At 39.2% G+C, this 15,991-nt stretch overlaps 1 protein-coding gene across 50 annotated transcripts in view; it reads left to right on the top strand.

Annotated features, from left to right (window-relative positions):
- Positions 1-15,991, top strand: part of USP54 (ubiquitin specific peptidase 54) — a 113,401-nt gene that overhangs the window by 63,216 nt on the left and 34,194 nt on the right. For 34 of the 50 annotated variants that reach the window (XR_011423218.1, XR_011423211.1, XR_011423216.1 and 31 more), the window contains 8 exons: positions 7,060-7,194; positions 8,758-8,871; positions 8,970-9,052; positions 9,484-9,589; positions 9,702-9,848; positions 11,267-11,416; positions 13,228-13,396; positions 14,724-14,894. Coding sequence is in view for 37 of the 50 variants with exons in the window: in XM_070227226.1 (XP_070083327.1) it covers positions 7,060-7,194; positions 8,758-8,871; positions 8,970-9,052; positions 9,484-9,589; positions 9,702-9,848; positions 11,267-11,416; positions 13,228-13,396; positions 14,724-14,894 (1,075 nt within the window). In the remaining 13 variants the exon portion in view is untranslated. The remainder of the gene's footprint in view (positions 1-7,059; positions 7,195-8,757; positions 8,872-8,969; positions 9,053-9,483; positions 9,590-9,701; positions 9,849-11,266; positions 11,417-13,227; positions 13,397-14,723; positions 14,895-15,991) is intronic. The other 16 variants (XM_070227185.1, XM_070227167.1, XM_070227176.1 and 13 more) reach the window with 1 other exon arrangement.

Genomic DNA, 15,991 nt, shown 5'->3' with positions numbered 1-15,991 from the left:
AGAATGTGTGAACTTAGCCAGTACAGCACCGGGTCAGCCCCTCACTATTTTTTGACTGTGTACCAGTTAGCTGTTCCTGTATTGGGTACTGTAGCTTAAGTTTAGGGAGTAAAACATATAGGAAATTACTCATCATTCATTATCAATCCTGTCCTTTTTTTTGTAGATTATAGGAATGGAAGGATCTTCATTGTCTTGTAGTCATGGCCAGTATCAGAGACGAGTAAATCAATTATCCTGGACTGACTATTTAAATCAAGAAATTAGATTTCTAGTTTATTTCCTGGAAATTTAAGCTAGTAATAAACAGCCCTCATGTAAGGAAGGTGTGTCCTTATGTCTAATGCACATATCATCTACTTGAGTTGAACTTCCTTGTTTTGCTTACCTATGGGACATGAACATATTTGTGTGGTCTTTTGGTTAACCTTTCTTACTCTTGAAGTCCTATTAGGCTGTACCTAAATATTCTCAACTAATTTAACTATTGACATAACTTGAATAGTATAAAATTGAGTCTTTTGTCCTTTTTAAAATTTTACATGATATTCAAATAGAAGGGTATGACGGCAAGGAAAAATATAGTAGATCATCATGATTCTTTCCTTTCCAGAGTTTATGGCAGAACCTGAAATTTATACAATCTCAAAATCTTTGTGCATGTCCAGAAGGGTCCCCCTTTTCATTTCCCCTGTGGGGTAAGTGGTTATAGTATTGATTCTCAAAATTTGATTTGAATACTGGTGGTAATATATAAGGTCCTACATTTTTTTTAACGATTGGCACCTGAACTAACATCTGTTGCCAACCTTACTTTTTCCTTTTTTCTTTTCTTCTTCTCCCCAAAGGCCCCAGGTACATAGTTGTATATTCTAGCTGTAGGTCCTTCTGGTTTTGCTATGTGGGATGCCACCTCAGCATGGCTTGATGAGCAGTGCCATGTCCATGCCCAGGATCCAAACTGGTGAAACCCTTGACCGCTGAAGTGAAATGCGTGAACTTAACCACTGGGCCACGGGGCCAGCCCCCTGCTACATTTTTTATCTTGGCAAAAAGTAGCAAATTGACTATTATATTTTGTAAAATTTAAACATTAGTTTATGGTTTCCCACTAAAAGTAGTATCATTCTCTGGTGAATTTGGCTTGTGTCTGCCTCTGTGTCTCTGTCCAGTGTCTTGAAGTCTTGATGTTTCTCTTTATCTGTGTCCCTGTTTGTGTGTATGTGGATGTCTGTCTGTTTTATAAAGGTAGCAGGAATGACTGTCTTAGATAGCTTATGATAGTCTTTAACTTCACCACTGCAAGTCCAAAGTATTGGATTATGAACTGAGTGCAAATAAAGCCCTAAACAGATGGGGAGATATGATATTGATAACTGAATTTAATTTTAAAAGACTGATATAGGATATGTGGATAATTTTCTAATCAGGAAGTCCAGAAGGTAGCTATTTTCAGACATAAGGTTATGTCTGAAACTAGGGAGAAACTAGCCAGCTATTCTCTGCCTTCCCCAATGTTGTAGCAAGAGTTTCTATTAAACTGACTGGATATTTGATGTTATTAAGGAATTATCGTTATCTTTTTCTGGGTGTGGTAATGATATTATGGTTATGCTCTAAACAAAAAGAATTTTTTTAGAGCCATATCCTGAAATATTTACAGATGAATAACATCTGTCATTTGCTTCAAAATGATCTGGGAGTGGGGTAAGTGGGTGGGTGGTACATAGGAAATGAGATTGATCACAGACTGATAATTGTTGAAGATGGATTATAGGTACTTGGGAGTTTATGTGGTATTTTGTCTACTCCTGTACATTTGAAATTTTCTGCAATAAAATGTTAAAAATCCAATGTTGTTGTTTGGGCTGCCCAAATGGTAAACATTTAGATATTCTTTCCCGTCTTGAAAGAGAACATTCAGCATTCTTTTGAACACAGAAAACTAGTGTGAAAGTTCTCTTTTCCAATGGTCAGCGACCTTCAAGGACTAGCTCCTTTATCTTCCTTTGAGAGAGCTGTGTTTACAAACAGGCTCAATTGGCCACATTTAGGTTTACAGTTTATTTAGGTTTATGGTTTCCAGGAGGTGTGGAGAAAAAGAGCGATTATGAGAGTTAAAATGATGAGCGATTTGGGAAGCCCAGATCAAGAGGAGAAACCGCTAAGAATTGAATTAGTAGCAGTGCATAAAGTGTGTCAGGCCTTTGCAGAGGTGTTGCTGGAGACATCTTAGGGATGAGTTGGACTCATGACTGGGGCACTTTCCAAAGACTTAAGGCCCATAAAACATGAAGTTTAGTGACAGCCCTTCTCCTTGACCCCTATCTTCTCTACTTATGACTTCTTTTAGATGCACGATTAGGAAATCCTGAAAGATAAACAAACAGCTGTTCCCTGCCTAAAGACAAGAGCTATGTTTTAGAGGGAAAAAACTTAAGCAACAGCTGCATTTGTAAATGCCAAAGCACAAAGACTTTCTGTCTTTATGGCACTTCTATCTTATTTACATGGTGTTTTACTAATCCAAATAATTATGTGTTCATCGGGGTAGAATTATTTGCTACTTGATCCAAGAGAAATGGGTGGGGAAGCACCTGCTTTTAGTTATTAAAGTCGTGTTGCTTTTGCACTACATCCAAGAAAACAGCAAACAGACAAAAAGTCACTTGCCTTTTCCTGAAAATGAAAAGGAATACCTTTGGTTTCACCCTGTGAAGAAGAGCAGAGAGAACCCTCAAAGGTGGGTTTTCTCTGTTTATTGAAATGAAACCATCAGAGACCCCACAGGGAAAAGTGATTCCTAGGTTTCGGTTCTTCCTGCCCTTTCTCCCTCCCTGCCATAGAACTCAGCAATTGGAAGAATACCAGTTTTTGTTCCTTATTGGTGCTACCACCTGTTCTTATTGCTGAACTAAATGTTCTTGGCTTTCTTTGCTGTGAACAGGATCTCCCTCTGGGAAAGGTGGGAGGAGGGTGAAAAAGGGAACAGGAGGAGGCCCGTTCCAGCCCTGTGCTCATGTGAGAGGGATACACAGAGGTTAGTGTGCTGCCCTAACAGAGGGGCTTTGTGCTACAGCTTCTTCCAGAGCTGCGGCTCCACAGATGCATGCTGGGCTAGCTCAGCCTGCTTCATCCCTGATACACTTGCTTCTTCCTGACAATAGCAGAGCGAGACCAATAACAATAATTAAAATAAGAAAATAAAGAAGATGCAGGCAGAGGCCATTCTGAATGCATTCAGATAGTCAGTATGCCTGGAGAAAGCTGCCTGTAATTAAGAGGTGAGAAAAGAGTATATCATGGGGAGGTTGGTGCTACTGAACGCAAGTGCCAGATCTGTTGTTGCATATCCACTGTGGATGCAAGCAGAGCTCTGACTAGGTCTTTCCCTTTCTGCGCTAAACCTTTGTTATTTAGGTCAGGAGAAATCTTCCTCTCTTGAATAGGAGCAACAGAATAGAGAAGAGTTTTGTCCTTCCTACCCAGATCTGAGAGACTGGGAAGATAGCTCAAGGTAGAAACATTTCTGACTCAAGGCCCTTCTTCAGCGTAGGTCAGTGGCAGATAGGCTCCTTAGAAACCTAAAATGCTCCCAAATAGAATAATAACAATAGCTAACACTTAGATAGCACTTATCATGCTGCCAGGCATTAGTCTAAGATATATAGATAGACAGTTGGATAGAGATAGAGATAACTTGTTTAATTCTTAAATAACCCTAAGAGGTAAATACTATTCTTAATCCTCTTTTAAAAGAGGAAACTGAAGCCTAGAGAAGTAAAGTAACTTGACCAAAATTATGTAGATCATAGGTAACAGGGCTGGGATTTTGAACCCAGATAGTGTGGTTCCAGAGTCCACGCTAACTATTACTCTATGCCATCTCTCAGTGGAGCCCTGTCCTTTCTCAAATGGGGTCATCTGAATTGCAGAACACAGAAAGTGATTTGAGTGACTATTTTCTTAATTCTGTCTCAAGGATGGTAACAACTAGTGCTATGCATAGAACAGAAGTTAATTCATTAGGAATGTTGATGCCTTAGAGTATTAAGGCTTAATTTTTGAGGAAAACCAGTTGAGAAAGACTAAAGGGGCTGTAGTTTGCAAATATCATATTTGTACAGTATAATCCTGGAACTAATTTCCTGTTGGTTTGTTTTGGGGAACCAGTTTTGGACTCTGGACAAAGGACCAAACCTCCTCCATCCATTGCTCTAGAGATGTAGAGCCTTTGTCAGCAGTAATGTCTTACCATTAACAATTGAGAAGAGCAGCAGTTTGGGATATGATAGTGAGGTGACTTTCTTTCAGCAAATCATCAAGTGGTTAGACTACCATTATTTGCAGAAGCAGTCACTGCTGCTTTTCCCACCTTCATTGTCTTTTGTTTCTCCACATTCCAAGTTTCAGAATCCCATAGGTCACTTGGCAGGTATCCATTTGCCCTCTGGGAGTGTTTAACTATGGACCTAGGCCTTTCCTTTTCTTTTCTTTTCTTTTTTTTTTTTTTTTTTGCTTAAGGAAGATTAGCCCTGAGCTAACATCTGAGCCAGTTTACTTCCACTTTATATGTGTGTGGCTGCCATAGCATGGCTGACGAGTGGTGTAGGTACCCACCTGGAAACTGAACTCACAAACCTGGGCCACCAAACCAGAACATGCCAAACTTAACCACTGTGCCACAGGGCCAGTCCCCTAGGCCTTTCCTTTTGATCTAGTTGAAGAGGTCATTGATAGACATTCTTCCACTTTCAGCAACAAATTATGGAAGGTCGTGCCCTGCCTTTATCTGATCTTATAATAGGCTTGTGAAGAATTTCTAGGTTAGCTCAAAATAACATCGAGTAATTATAATAGATTCCCCCCCATCTCCTAGCTTATTAAATAATACTAAATATGTATTGCTGGTACTGCCTCCTCCACATCATATAGAATCATTTTTAGGGAAATAATAGCAAGTTACGTAGTAAGTTTTTCTTGAGCTGCTGTGGGGATAGATGTTTAATATGTATGAAGAAAAACGATGCTAATGAGAGTAGAATGAGGAAAGCAGTTCTGACTTTAAATTAGTAGAATGAGATTTAGTACAATTTTGCTCTAACCAGTTATATTACCTTAAGAAAAATTTTCATCGTTTCTAGGTAATTCTTTATCTGCTTAAAAAAGGATAGGGGACTTAATAATATCTTCCCTTAGTAAGATCTGCCCATATCACACGATTCATTCCTTTAAAACTAGTTATTGGCTGCCCTCTATATGCCAGCACCATTCTAGGTGTTGGGAGTAAAGCAGAGAAGTAAAAGACAAAAAGTTCTGTCCTCATACTTATATTCTAGAGAGTGTAGTCAGACAATGAATAAGTAAAATATCTGGTATGATAGATGGTGGTAAGTGACACAGGGAAAAATAAAACAGATAAGCCTGGGAGGTTTGGAGAAGAGGTGGTGGAACTTGCAATTTTAAATAAAATAATCAGGAAATACTATATTGAGAAGGTAATATTTGGATAAAAACGTGAAGAGAATGAGTTACTGAGCTGTTGGTAGGTCAAGTAAGATGACCATTCTTGATCTATGACTAGGTTGATGGGGCCTCCTATTCTTAGATCACATAGGTAAGTTTAAAAAGTTAGGAAGTTAAAAAGTTCATTTCTGGTCTTATTTGTAAGTCTGAAAAATAACCCTGGGATTTTTACATATGAAGAAATTACTAACAAGAATTTCAAGCGAGTGACATTCTTTGGCATGTTGACAATGGCATGTAACTCATTGTTGAGTGAGTTGTTTATCTGATTGGTTTAGTGAGGATCTGGGCCACATGAGGTCAAGGAGTACATCCTGACCTCTGTGGGGAAGGTCCGATACCACTTGAGAAGGACTCATCGAGTCAGGTTTGTTTCCATTCTCTGGACATCACATTCAGCATTGCTTTAGATGTAAGTAAAGATGGAGAAGATAGGTATGCTTAATTACTCCAAAATAAAAAACTGCTGCGCGTAAAAGACACCAGAAGACTGGAAAAAGATACTTGCCACAGGACAAGACCGGTAAAAACTAAATGTAGTTATAAAGACTAAAATTAACCAGCCTGCCTTATCCCCATGGTAAGGATTTCGGGAAATTTATTTATTTTCATGCACTGGTGGAAGTATAAGTTGGCATAGCCTCTTTACAATAGCAAAAAATTGGAGACTGCCAAAATGTCTGTCAATAAAGAAATGGATAAATAGATGTGGTATAATCACCTGATAAAATACCATACAGTAGGGAAAAGGAATGAACCAGGTCTCTCTCTCTATATATATGTATATCATTATGGGTAGATCTCAAAAACAATGCTGAATTTAAAAAAAATTAAAAGTCAGTGTGATACTTTTTACATAAACAAAACACACACACAAAAGTGTATTATGTATTATTTAGGGATATATACATACATACATATGTAAAAGTATTAAAAACAGAAGATTATGCAACAAACTCATAAGAGTGAGTGGCTGGTGAAGAGTGGGCAGTCTTAAGCAAGACTTTAGCTTTATGTGTGCATTAGAAGTAAGCATGATAGAAGGTTTATTTCTGGGTGTTAGACATGTAGGTGTTTGTTATATTATTCTTTGTACTTTGGGGCAATTTTAAACTAGCTGAACAGTTTAAAAGAAGGGGCCAAGTTTCATAGGATGAGCCCCCAGAGAATAATTTTCATCCATTTACATATAATTTATACTTGTTGACTATAGACCACCTACCTCTATCTGTATCAGAAGAAATGAGGTAACTGCATTACATTAACACGTGAGGTTAATTGTCTCTCCTAATGTGTTCTTGATGGTGTCACATTCGGGTGGAAGAGCAAGGATTCTTATTAGCACAGAACGTGCCCTTTACTCTGACTCTTGATTTTTTCCTTTTTTATTACTAATTGCAAGCATATCAACTCACGGGAAGTACATTTGGTTCCATAGCTATAAGCATGGAGATGCTAGCATGACAGATGGGGATGTGTGGAAGCTTCATAACAGCACTGTGCTCATTCCCTTGTCTAACCTCTTCCCTACAGGGAATCTTTAACCAGTTTCAGTGTAGTAGTGAAAAAGTGCTTCCATCTGACACTGTTCGCAGTGCTCTGGCAAAGACATTCCAGGATGAACAGCGTTTCCAGCTGGGAATTATGGATGATGCTGCGGAGTGCTTTGTAAGTGCTGGCCTCTGGCACTCTTTGATGTGGAGTGGAACTGCTGATAGTCTCCATCAGGGACTGGCTACTTTCCTGTGGTATTTACTGTGCCCCTTGTCTCTACAGTTACAATTAGGAATTTCCCTGGTTTCTCAGAGCTCTAGGGTGTCTCTTCTAATGCAGTATGAATTGCCTAGTGGGTTTATTCTTTTTTCTTCAAGCTTAGGGTAATTTTGTGCTTGCCATTGCATAAAACAGTGGCTCTCACCTTCAGAGGAGACAGGACTCATTGAAATATAAATTGCTGGGCCCCATCCCCTTGGGTTTCTGATTAAATAGGTCTAGAGTGAAGTCCAAGAATATCTAGCTCTAACAAGTTCCCAGGTGATGCTAATACTGATGCTGCAGGTCTGGGGACTGCACTTTGAGAACTCTTGCATTACTAAGGATAATTAAACAGAGAATAGCTGAATCCCTAGCACAAGTGTGATGTACTATTTAGATGGCTACATTGTTCCCTGGGACTTTTAGTAGAAGACCCTAACTCTTCTGAACTTGGTTCTATCCATCAATCTTCAAAAGACTCTCTGTGCATCATTAAAAACATCTGAGAGTCATATACGTCCCATTACAGGGTAAAGTGTACACCAAAATCAGAGGTACTCCTGAGAAACTGGATCATTGATATATTGCTGGTGGGAATGCAAAATGGTATAGCCACTCTGGAAAACAGTTTGGCAATTTCTTAAAAAACTATACTTGCAAACTACCATACAATTAAGCAGTTGCATTCCTGGACATGTATCCCAGAGAAATGAAAACTTATGTTCGTACAAAAACTTATACATGAATGCTCGTAGAAGCTTTATTTGTAGTAGCCAAAAATTGGAAACAACCCAAATGCCTTTGATGGGTAGATGATGAAACAAACTGTGGTACTTAGATACCATGAATACTGTGCAGCAACAAAAAGGAATGAACTGTTGATTTACACAATAACTTGAATGGATCCAAAGGGATATACTGAGTGAAAAATGTAATATCAAAAGATTATATACTATATACTATCCCATTTATATAACATTCTTGAAATAAAATTATGGAAATCAGAGAACAGATTAGTGGTTGCTAGGGGTTAGGGTTGGGTTTGGGTGGGTAAGGCTATAAAGGGCTAGCATGAGGGAGCCTTGTGGTGATGGAATAATTTTATATCTTGGTAGTGATTCCATGACTCTCTATATGGGTAAAATTGCATGGAGCTATACACACAAATGAGTGTGTGTAAAATTGGTGAAATCTGAAAACTCTGTATTGTATTGATGTCCATTTCCTGGTTTGGATATTCTACTATACTTATGCAAGATGTTATCATTGGGGGAAACTGAGTGAAAGGTACATGGACCTCCTGTATAATTTTTTTGAGACTTCCTATGAATTTATAATCATTTCAAATTAAAAAGTTAAAAAAAGTCAGGGTATTCCTACATTCTAAGAGAATTGCTGTTTCTCTGAGTAAACTGCCAACCAATTTGTACAATACATTTGTATTGTGATTTACTGCTTTTGTTCTTTGCCTATTAGGAAAATCTCCTGATGAGAATTCACTTCCACATTGCTGATGAAACCAAAGAGGATATATGTACTGCCCAACACTGCATCTCCCACCAGAAATTTGCAATGACTTTGTTTGAGCAGGTGAACCTTATCTCTATCTCCATCACTTCTTAGATTTGGGTACGAAAACAGTTAATGACTGTGGCTGCTTGGTTTTGCTTTTTTCTCCCTGGGCCTAGTGTGTATGTACTAGCTGTGGCGCCACTTCTGATCCACTGCCTTTCATCCAGATGGTGCATTACATCTCCACCACTTCCCTTTGGTGAGTCTTACAGGGTTCCCTGATGGTACTCTTAGGCGCTCCTTTAGTTTGGGTTTTAACTGAAGGCATCCAGATAGCTTATATCCTTATTGCTGAGTCTATGCTATATGGTAGGAACCCAGAACAGTAGTTTTAACATAACCTGTATTCTCCTTCTTTCTCCTTCCGTCCCTCACCTTTTCTTTGGCTCAGTTCTGGCCAGCAAAGTGGGAGGAGGAATGGAGATTCTATGAGCTTTGGACTTGGGGACAGGCAGAGGTACCCAGTGTGTTTGTGGGACACTGAGGCTTGTTAGAACAAGGGGCTTTGGTATAGTGGGCAGAGGAAGTCAAACATGTGAGTTAGGAGTGAGCATGAATGATTTATTTGATTTAGATATATAACTCTATACAATTCCCACCATCATCCCACTTCCATTCCCCATCTTGAAGCAATCAGGCTATTTGTATGCTGGAAAGACGAGAAAAACCCTCACCAAGCATGTTTGGTGAGCTGCTGCAGAATGCCAGCACCATGGGGGATCTGCGGAACTGTCCGGTGAGTCAAGTCAGGGGTGGGGATTGGAGTGGTGAGGGGAACCCTAGAATTAGTAGAATTGAGGCAGAGCCAGTGGGAAACATGTCAAACTACCCTTATATATGTATTTCAGAGCAACTGTGGAGAGAGGATTCGGATTCGCCGTGTGTTGATGAACGCTCCACAGATTATCACGATTGGACTGGTGTGGGACTCAGACCACTCAGACTTGGCAGAGGATGTCATCCACAGCCTGGGCACTTGCCTTAAACTGGGTGATGTGAGTGTTAGTTACCTTTATCTCTGACTTAGAGTTCTTGTGTCTTAGTATTGCTCAAGAGCAGTGAACACTGAACACAAAGGTATATCCTAGATGACAAACATTATAGAGCTTTGGACAAATTATACTAGTGTATATGTGTCCACATACAGATGCATGCATGTATATGCTCACATACCTTCTTTGGGTAGGTGGCAAAGACTTTAGAAGAAAAGGGATGACCTTGGCCTTGAAAAACATGATGGGCAGAGCTTAGCTACTGATAAAAATCAAACAGTTTATAGAGTTGTGTGCTCTACTCATTGCTGGTTTATATCAGTCTAGAGTAGGGAGGTGTATTCAACCATGGGAGGTAGTAAGGTCAAAGAAGTGAGCAATGTTGACTACAGCTGCTATGGGAGGTGAAGGAGGTAAAAGTTGGTGACCTTAGCCCTAGAATACGAAATTCACAGTGAAGAACCAGTGTCTGTTGAGAAAGTAATAAAATCACTTGGAAGAGAATTTAGTGGTTTAGAGATTTTCCATGTATCTGTTTAGGGAAATAGGGAAACAGACTTCAGATGTGATGGGGTCTTGACTTTATCAGGTCTGTGCCCTGGTGTAGGTACAGCCAGGGTTTTCCTTCAGTTCAAGAGAAGAACCAGAAACTCTGTGGTTTTCTTTCTACTGGTTATTCTCTGGGATAGTTTTGTGACTAAGAAGATCTCCTGTTGTTTTTTAATGTCATTAAGCCACTAATGAAAATAAATGAACTATCTGAAATCTTGTTTTAGGTCTCCTTCCCAAGTAATCTCTGACATGAGTAGGCTATGCACAATAGAATCTCTTTTTTATAGATTTCTGTAGCCTACATATTCTGTACTGTTCTAGTTTTATTTTTATGATTGTTTTCTCAATCAGATAAGTTCCTCAAGGCAAGAATCTTTTTCTTCAAATTCTTTTTGTATGTCTCTTAGCACCTAGGACAGTCCTGGACATCTAGGAATTGAAATGCTGGTAATCAGCATGGCAGCATTGCTCCTCCTAAGGGCTTTCTTACCCACTACTTAGGGTATCAGCAGGAAATTTATATTTGTGGTGCTAGGTGATAAATAACTTTTGAGACTTGAGAGTTGTTTTGTTTTATTTTTTCAACTTTCCTGCCTCCTCCTATGATAGGACCCAGCCAGAAAATATTATTGAAAGGTATGAAGAAATATCACCACCTTACCAGTTTACTGGCCCTATCTGTCTTGCTTTTCCCTACATTTTGCCTTTTTAGGTTCATTTCTGATGATTAATATGGACTAGCAAAAAAATTGTAGACTGAAGGGTGGAGAAGCAAGTCAGTACCTTAATTAAGAAATGATGGAGTCTGCTGAGAGAAGATGTGAGAGGGTTGAGTATGTGACTGTTCCTTTTCTCTTCTTTCCCAACAGCTGTTTTTCAGAGTGACAGATGACCGGGCCAAACAGTCTGAACTGTACTTAGTAGGAATGATCTGTTACTATGGCAAACATTATTCTACATTCTTTTTCCAAACAAAGATCCGCAAATGGATGTATTTTGATGATGCTCATGTCAAGGAGGTAGGAATATTCAAGCCCTTGTTGAAGTGTTCGGTGACTAAAACAAAAAACTGAGGATAATTATTTGTCTTCAGTGTTTCATTTTTATAATTTTGATGTCTGCCTGCTTATTTTTTGAATTTATGAGAGTATCAGTCTTGTCTTCCCCAATAGACAGCACGTTCCTTGAGGACAGCCTCAATATATCTTCTATTATTTTCTCTGAAGTGCATCACAGTTCTGTATTTATAGTTGACGAAGTATTTTTTTAATGTGTTAATTGGTTGATTTGAGTGAGAACAGTCTAATGCCTTGAAGTAGGTTATAAGGTTAGCACAAAGTTCAGAATTCCAAATCTTGGAATTATCAGTGGGTAATACTTTGTCTCAGGGTGGCTATAAAGTATTCTCTGATTGTTAGCTCCCTAAGGTGCTCTATTACAGCTTAACGTGTTTTGGGATAATATAGAGAAAATAGGGCTATGGTGATGTTTAAAGCTGGAAACTTGGTATTATCTAAACCACAGAGTCTTTGCTGAAGTAATTTAAGTGATCTGCGTGAGTTAGGAAGCCTCTTGTGGTAAAGTTAGCAGCTAGGAGACTGCTGACTATAAGCTACACCAATCCATGGGCCTCAAAACCGTGTGTTCCACAAATAGGAAAGTCTCTGTCAAATTCCCTGACTCTCTTCATCTTCTTCTCTTTTTTTTGCTCTTATAATTTTGGGCAACTTATATAAATTCTTTGAGCTTCAGGTTTTTTATTGAAAAATAATACCTGCCTTATGAGATATTAAATAAGATTTGTATGTAAAAAGCATATGTTTTAGTTAAAATAGTGAAAACTCAGTTACAAATTTACTGAACATCTATTATGAAATGAGCGTTTTGCTAATTGTCTGACTCCGACTAAGAATGTGACCTGGTTCAAGCTTAAGAGAGGATGAGTTTGGGGATTTGATTGAATTGTTGTTCCCATGGCTATTCTGTCACTCTTTTCCACTGCCATGACAACACAGAATCCAACACAAACCTAAGGCCAGGAAGTTCAGCTGTCAATTCTAAGCATTTTGACATTTTATGTCCTGCCATGTGTAAACTCTGAAAAGGAACGTCATTGATTCTAAGGCAGTCTGTGAAAGAGTTTCTGTCTGCTCTTTAGCTTTATAAAAGTGATTTTAATATTTAGGAGAAAATTATAGAAATGCAAACTTCAAGCAAGGGCCTTAATTTGGTGTTTGTAAAAAGAAATTGATCACCAAGACAGCTGAAGCTCCCTCACATAACCTATTCACCTTTGAAAACTTTTATTTATGTTTTACAATTGAATTGATGTAATAAAAGTAATTTTATTCAGCATTCCTATCTCTTACAGGGTTTTAATAAAAGTAATTTTTATTACTTTTTACAGGGTTTTAATTACAGGGTTTTAATGCTTTCTAAAAGGATTTAACAAAAAATTTATTAAGTTTAGTTCTAAGATCTCTTTCGTTGTCTCTTTACCCAGTTCTTTTTTTTTCTTCTCCCAAAGCTCCCCAGTACATAGTTGTATATTCTAGTTGTGAGTGCCTCTGGTTGTGCTATGTGGGACGTTGCCTCAGCATGGCCTGAGGAGTGGTGCCATGTCTGCAACCGGGATCTGAAGCGGCGAAACTCCGGGCCGCCGAGGTGGAGCGTAGAACTTAACCACCTGACCATGGGGCTGACCCCTCTTTACCCCATTCTTGTCTTTTCATCTCTTTTATTTTCTTTAGAAAAACAGAACATGGAGGTATGTTTTGAATTGTGGATATGAAGTATAATTGTCATGTTGTTCTGTTTTTTTCTGATTCAGATTGGACCCAAATGGAAGGATGTGGTGACCAAATGCATCAAGGGTCATTATCAGCCTTTGCTACTGCTTTATGCAGACCCTCAGGGTACCCCAGTGTCTACCCAGGACCTGCCTCCCCAGGTTGAGTTCCAGTCGTACAGCAGGATGTGCTACGATAGTGAAGATTCAGGTGAGCAGCCCAGCTCTTTGCCTTCCCCTTCTCCCCTCCAATGTGATCACTGGACATTTGGGACTCATACTTAATCATGAGCCTAGTATATAACCTAGCTTGGAGAAAGAGGCTCCATTAAAGATAGGAAAGAAGTGCCAACTTATGCTGAAGCCCAAGTTGTGCCAGGCTTTGTTTCCTTCAGCCTTCAAGAATGTGTTGCCTAAATCACCTGGCCCCAGTTCAAAAGTGAGAAGGAAATTATGTTGATTTAGACTGAGATAGTAAGTTTGTGAGGGAAATCTCAGTATTTAACTTCTAATACTGGTAGAGATGACTGATTCTTAACAGTGACTTAAGTGAGTTGTTAAGACCAAGAAAAATGATATATGTTAGTACAAAGCTAGCCATTTTGTTTGAGATAAGAGATTTTTTTTGGTTTTAAAATGCCAAGTGCAATAGCAATATGAATCAGTTGTTCACTTCTAATTCAATTGTTTGGAACTTGTTATGCTTTCCTGTAGAAACAATTTGCTAGCCCACAGAGGCTCATAATATATTAGAAATATAACCCTAAAGGTTTTGGCTTGATTCCTGAAAAGGAGGAAAAAGAATTGTTCTTTTCCTCTGCTAGAACTGGCCCTGAGTATAATTTTGAAAGACAAGACACTTGTCTTTAGAATCTTTGTCGCTCCCTTTTGTGCCTCCCTCCTGCTTGGTACCTGGTGTTCTTCCCATCCTTGTACCTCACCCAGACCTGCCCTACTTCTCCTTCAGTCAAACACTCATTTCCATTCTTGTGCATATTTCAGCTAGGTGTTCAGAAGAGAGTAGTCTGATTGAACTAATTCACACTAAAGTATAAATAACAGCTCCATAATTTCTCAGAGAGATTAAAAATGCTTATAATGTCAATTAAAATCTTTAAAGTGACATTTCTGGCAGTATAGGAGAAAAATTATGGGACAGGGGAACAACTGGTTATGTATGCCAGGTCGGCCTGGGACTCTCCATCTAAGTAGATCTTACTTTTCACAACTTTTTCCTTTCTTCCGCTTCCCTCCCCCCCCCCCCCATAGGTTTTCTAAAAACCCCACAGTTTTTCACAGTGGCAGGCAAAGTGAGGGCTTCAGTAAGGTAGGGGCAGGAATGGGAAGAATTGTTTGTGTGTCTGGGTTATCTGGAAGCTGGGTGTTGGGAAGAATGGCTCTAGTATATCCTTCTCACCCTTCCATCTAGGAAGTTCTTGCCTTATGGACCTTTGTTACCATCCAACTCTTTTCCCCCTCTCTATCACTGTCCTTCTCTCTTACCTCACTTTTGCATATATGTCTCCTCCTTCCCTCAGGGAGGGAGCCCTCCATCTCAAGTGATACTCGAACAGATTCCTCAACGGAGAGCTATCCCTACAAAAACTCCCACCATGAGTCTGTGGTCAGTCACTTCTCTTCTGATTCTCAGGGGACAGTCATCTATAATGTGGAGAATGATTCCACGTCTCAGAGCAGTCGGGACACAGGTAGGGACTTATACAGTGGACCCAGCTAGCCTGATTCAGTTCCTACATAGAGGGTCTCTCAAGAAAAAGAAACTGGGGCAAGTCAGAAATATTTGTCATGCAAAGGGGGAAAGGCACAGAACTTGGGTAATTGAATGGGATGAAAAGAAGCAATGCAATTCTGAATAAATGATAATGTTCCATTCCACATATTCCTGTCAACAGCAGCATATCAGTAAGAACCATTGTGATGTGATTATTGATGTGATTGTTTATTCTGAAATCTACTTTTCTCCTGCTATGCTCATGATCCCTGTCCTTCTCATAGTGCTCCATTAAACCCTTGCGGTCTTGCACCTCATCATATTCTCATGCCAGGCTTTGTACCAAGTGAAGGACTTTGGGAGAAGGAGTATATTTATGGGCAGGGGATACTTGCTGATCGCCTTACAAAAAGCAAAAGAAGGAAAGCTAGCCTGTTTGCTATTGTGGTTCCAAGCAGAGAATGTTCTTGAATTGTTCTGTTAATCTATAGAAGACTGCACCTGTATCATGGAAGAAATCAATATAGGGCATAGGAGGAAGAACAGCAGGTGACTGACTGCTGAGATGAAAAGTTCGTCACTTAAGGCATAGAACAGTGCCCATACTCTTAGAGACTTAGGAATTAGTGAGCACATGGCTTCAGATTGGTGGTTTATACTCTGTGTGTGGCCTTTTTTTTTAAATAGAGAGTTTCAAACATATTCACAATTATACAGAGTAGTATACTGCCCCTCCAGGTGCCCATCACCTAATTTCATAATTATAATTCATGGCCAAACTACTTTTATCTGTACTTTAACCCACTTCCCCACTCCTAGATTGTTTTGAAACAAATCTCAGATGTTATATCACTTTTTCCATAAATATTTTAGTGTGTATCTCAAAAACATAAGAAATCATTTTTTTTTTTAAGGATTGACACCTGGGCTAACAGCTGTTGCCAATCTTTTTTTTTTTTTTTCTGCTTTATCTCCCCAAACCCCCCCATACACAGTTGTATATCTCTTACTTGCAGGTCCTTCTAGTTGTGGGATGTGGGACGCCGCCTCAACGTGGCCTGATGAGTGGTGCCA

Source organism: Equus caballus, chromosome 1, assembly GCF_041296265.1.
Source record: "Equus caballus isolate H_3958 breed thoroughbred chromosome 1, TB-T2T, whole genome shotgun sequence".
In the NCBI taxonomy this organism is placed as follows: Eukaryota; Metazoa; Chordata; class Mammalia; order Perissodactyla; family Equidae; genus Equus; species Equus caballus.
This window is presented reverse-complemented; position numbering and strand designations above follow the sequence as displayed.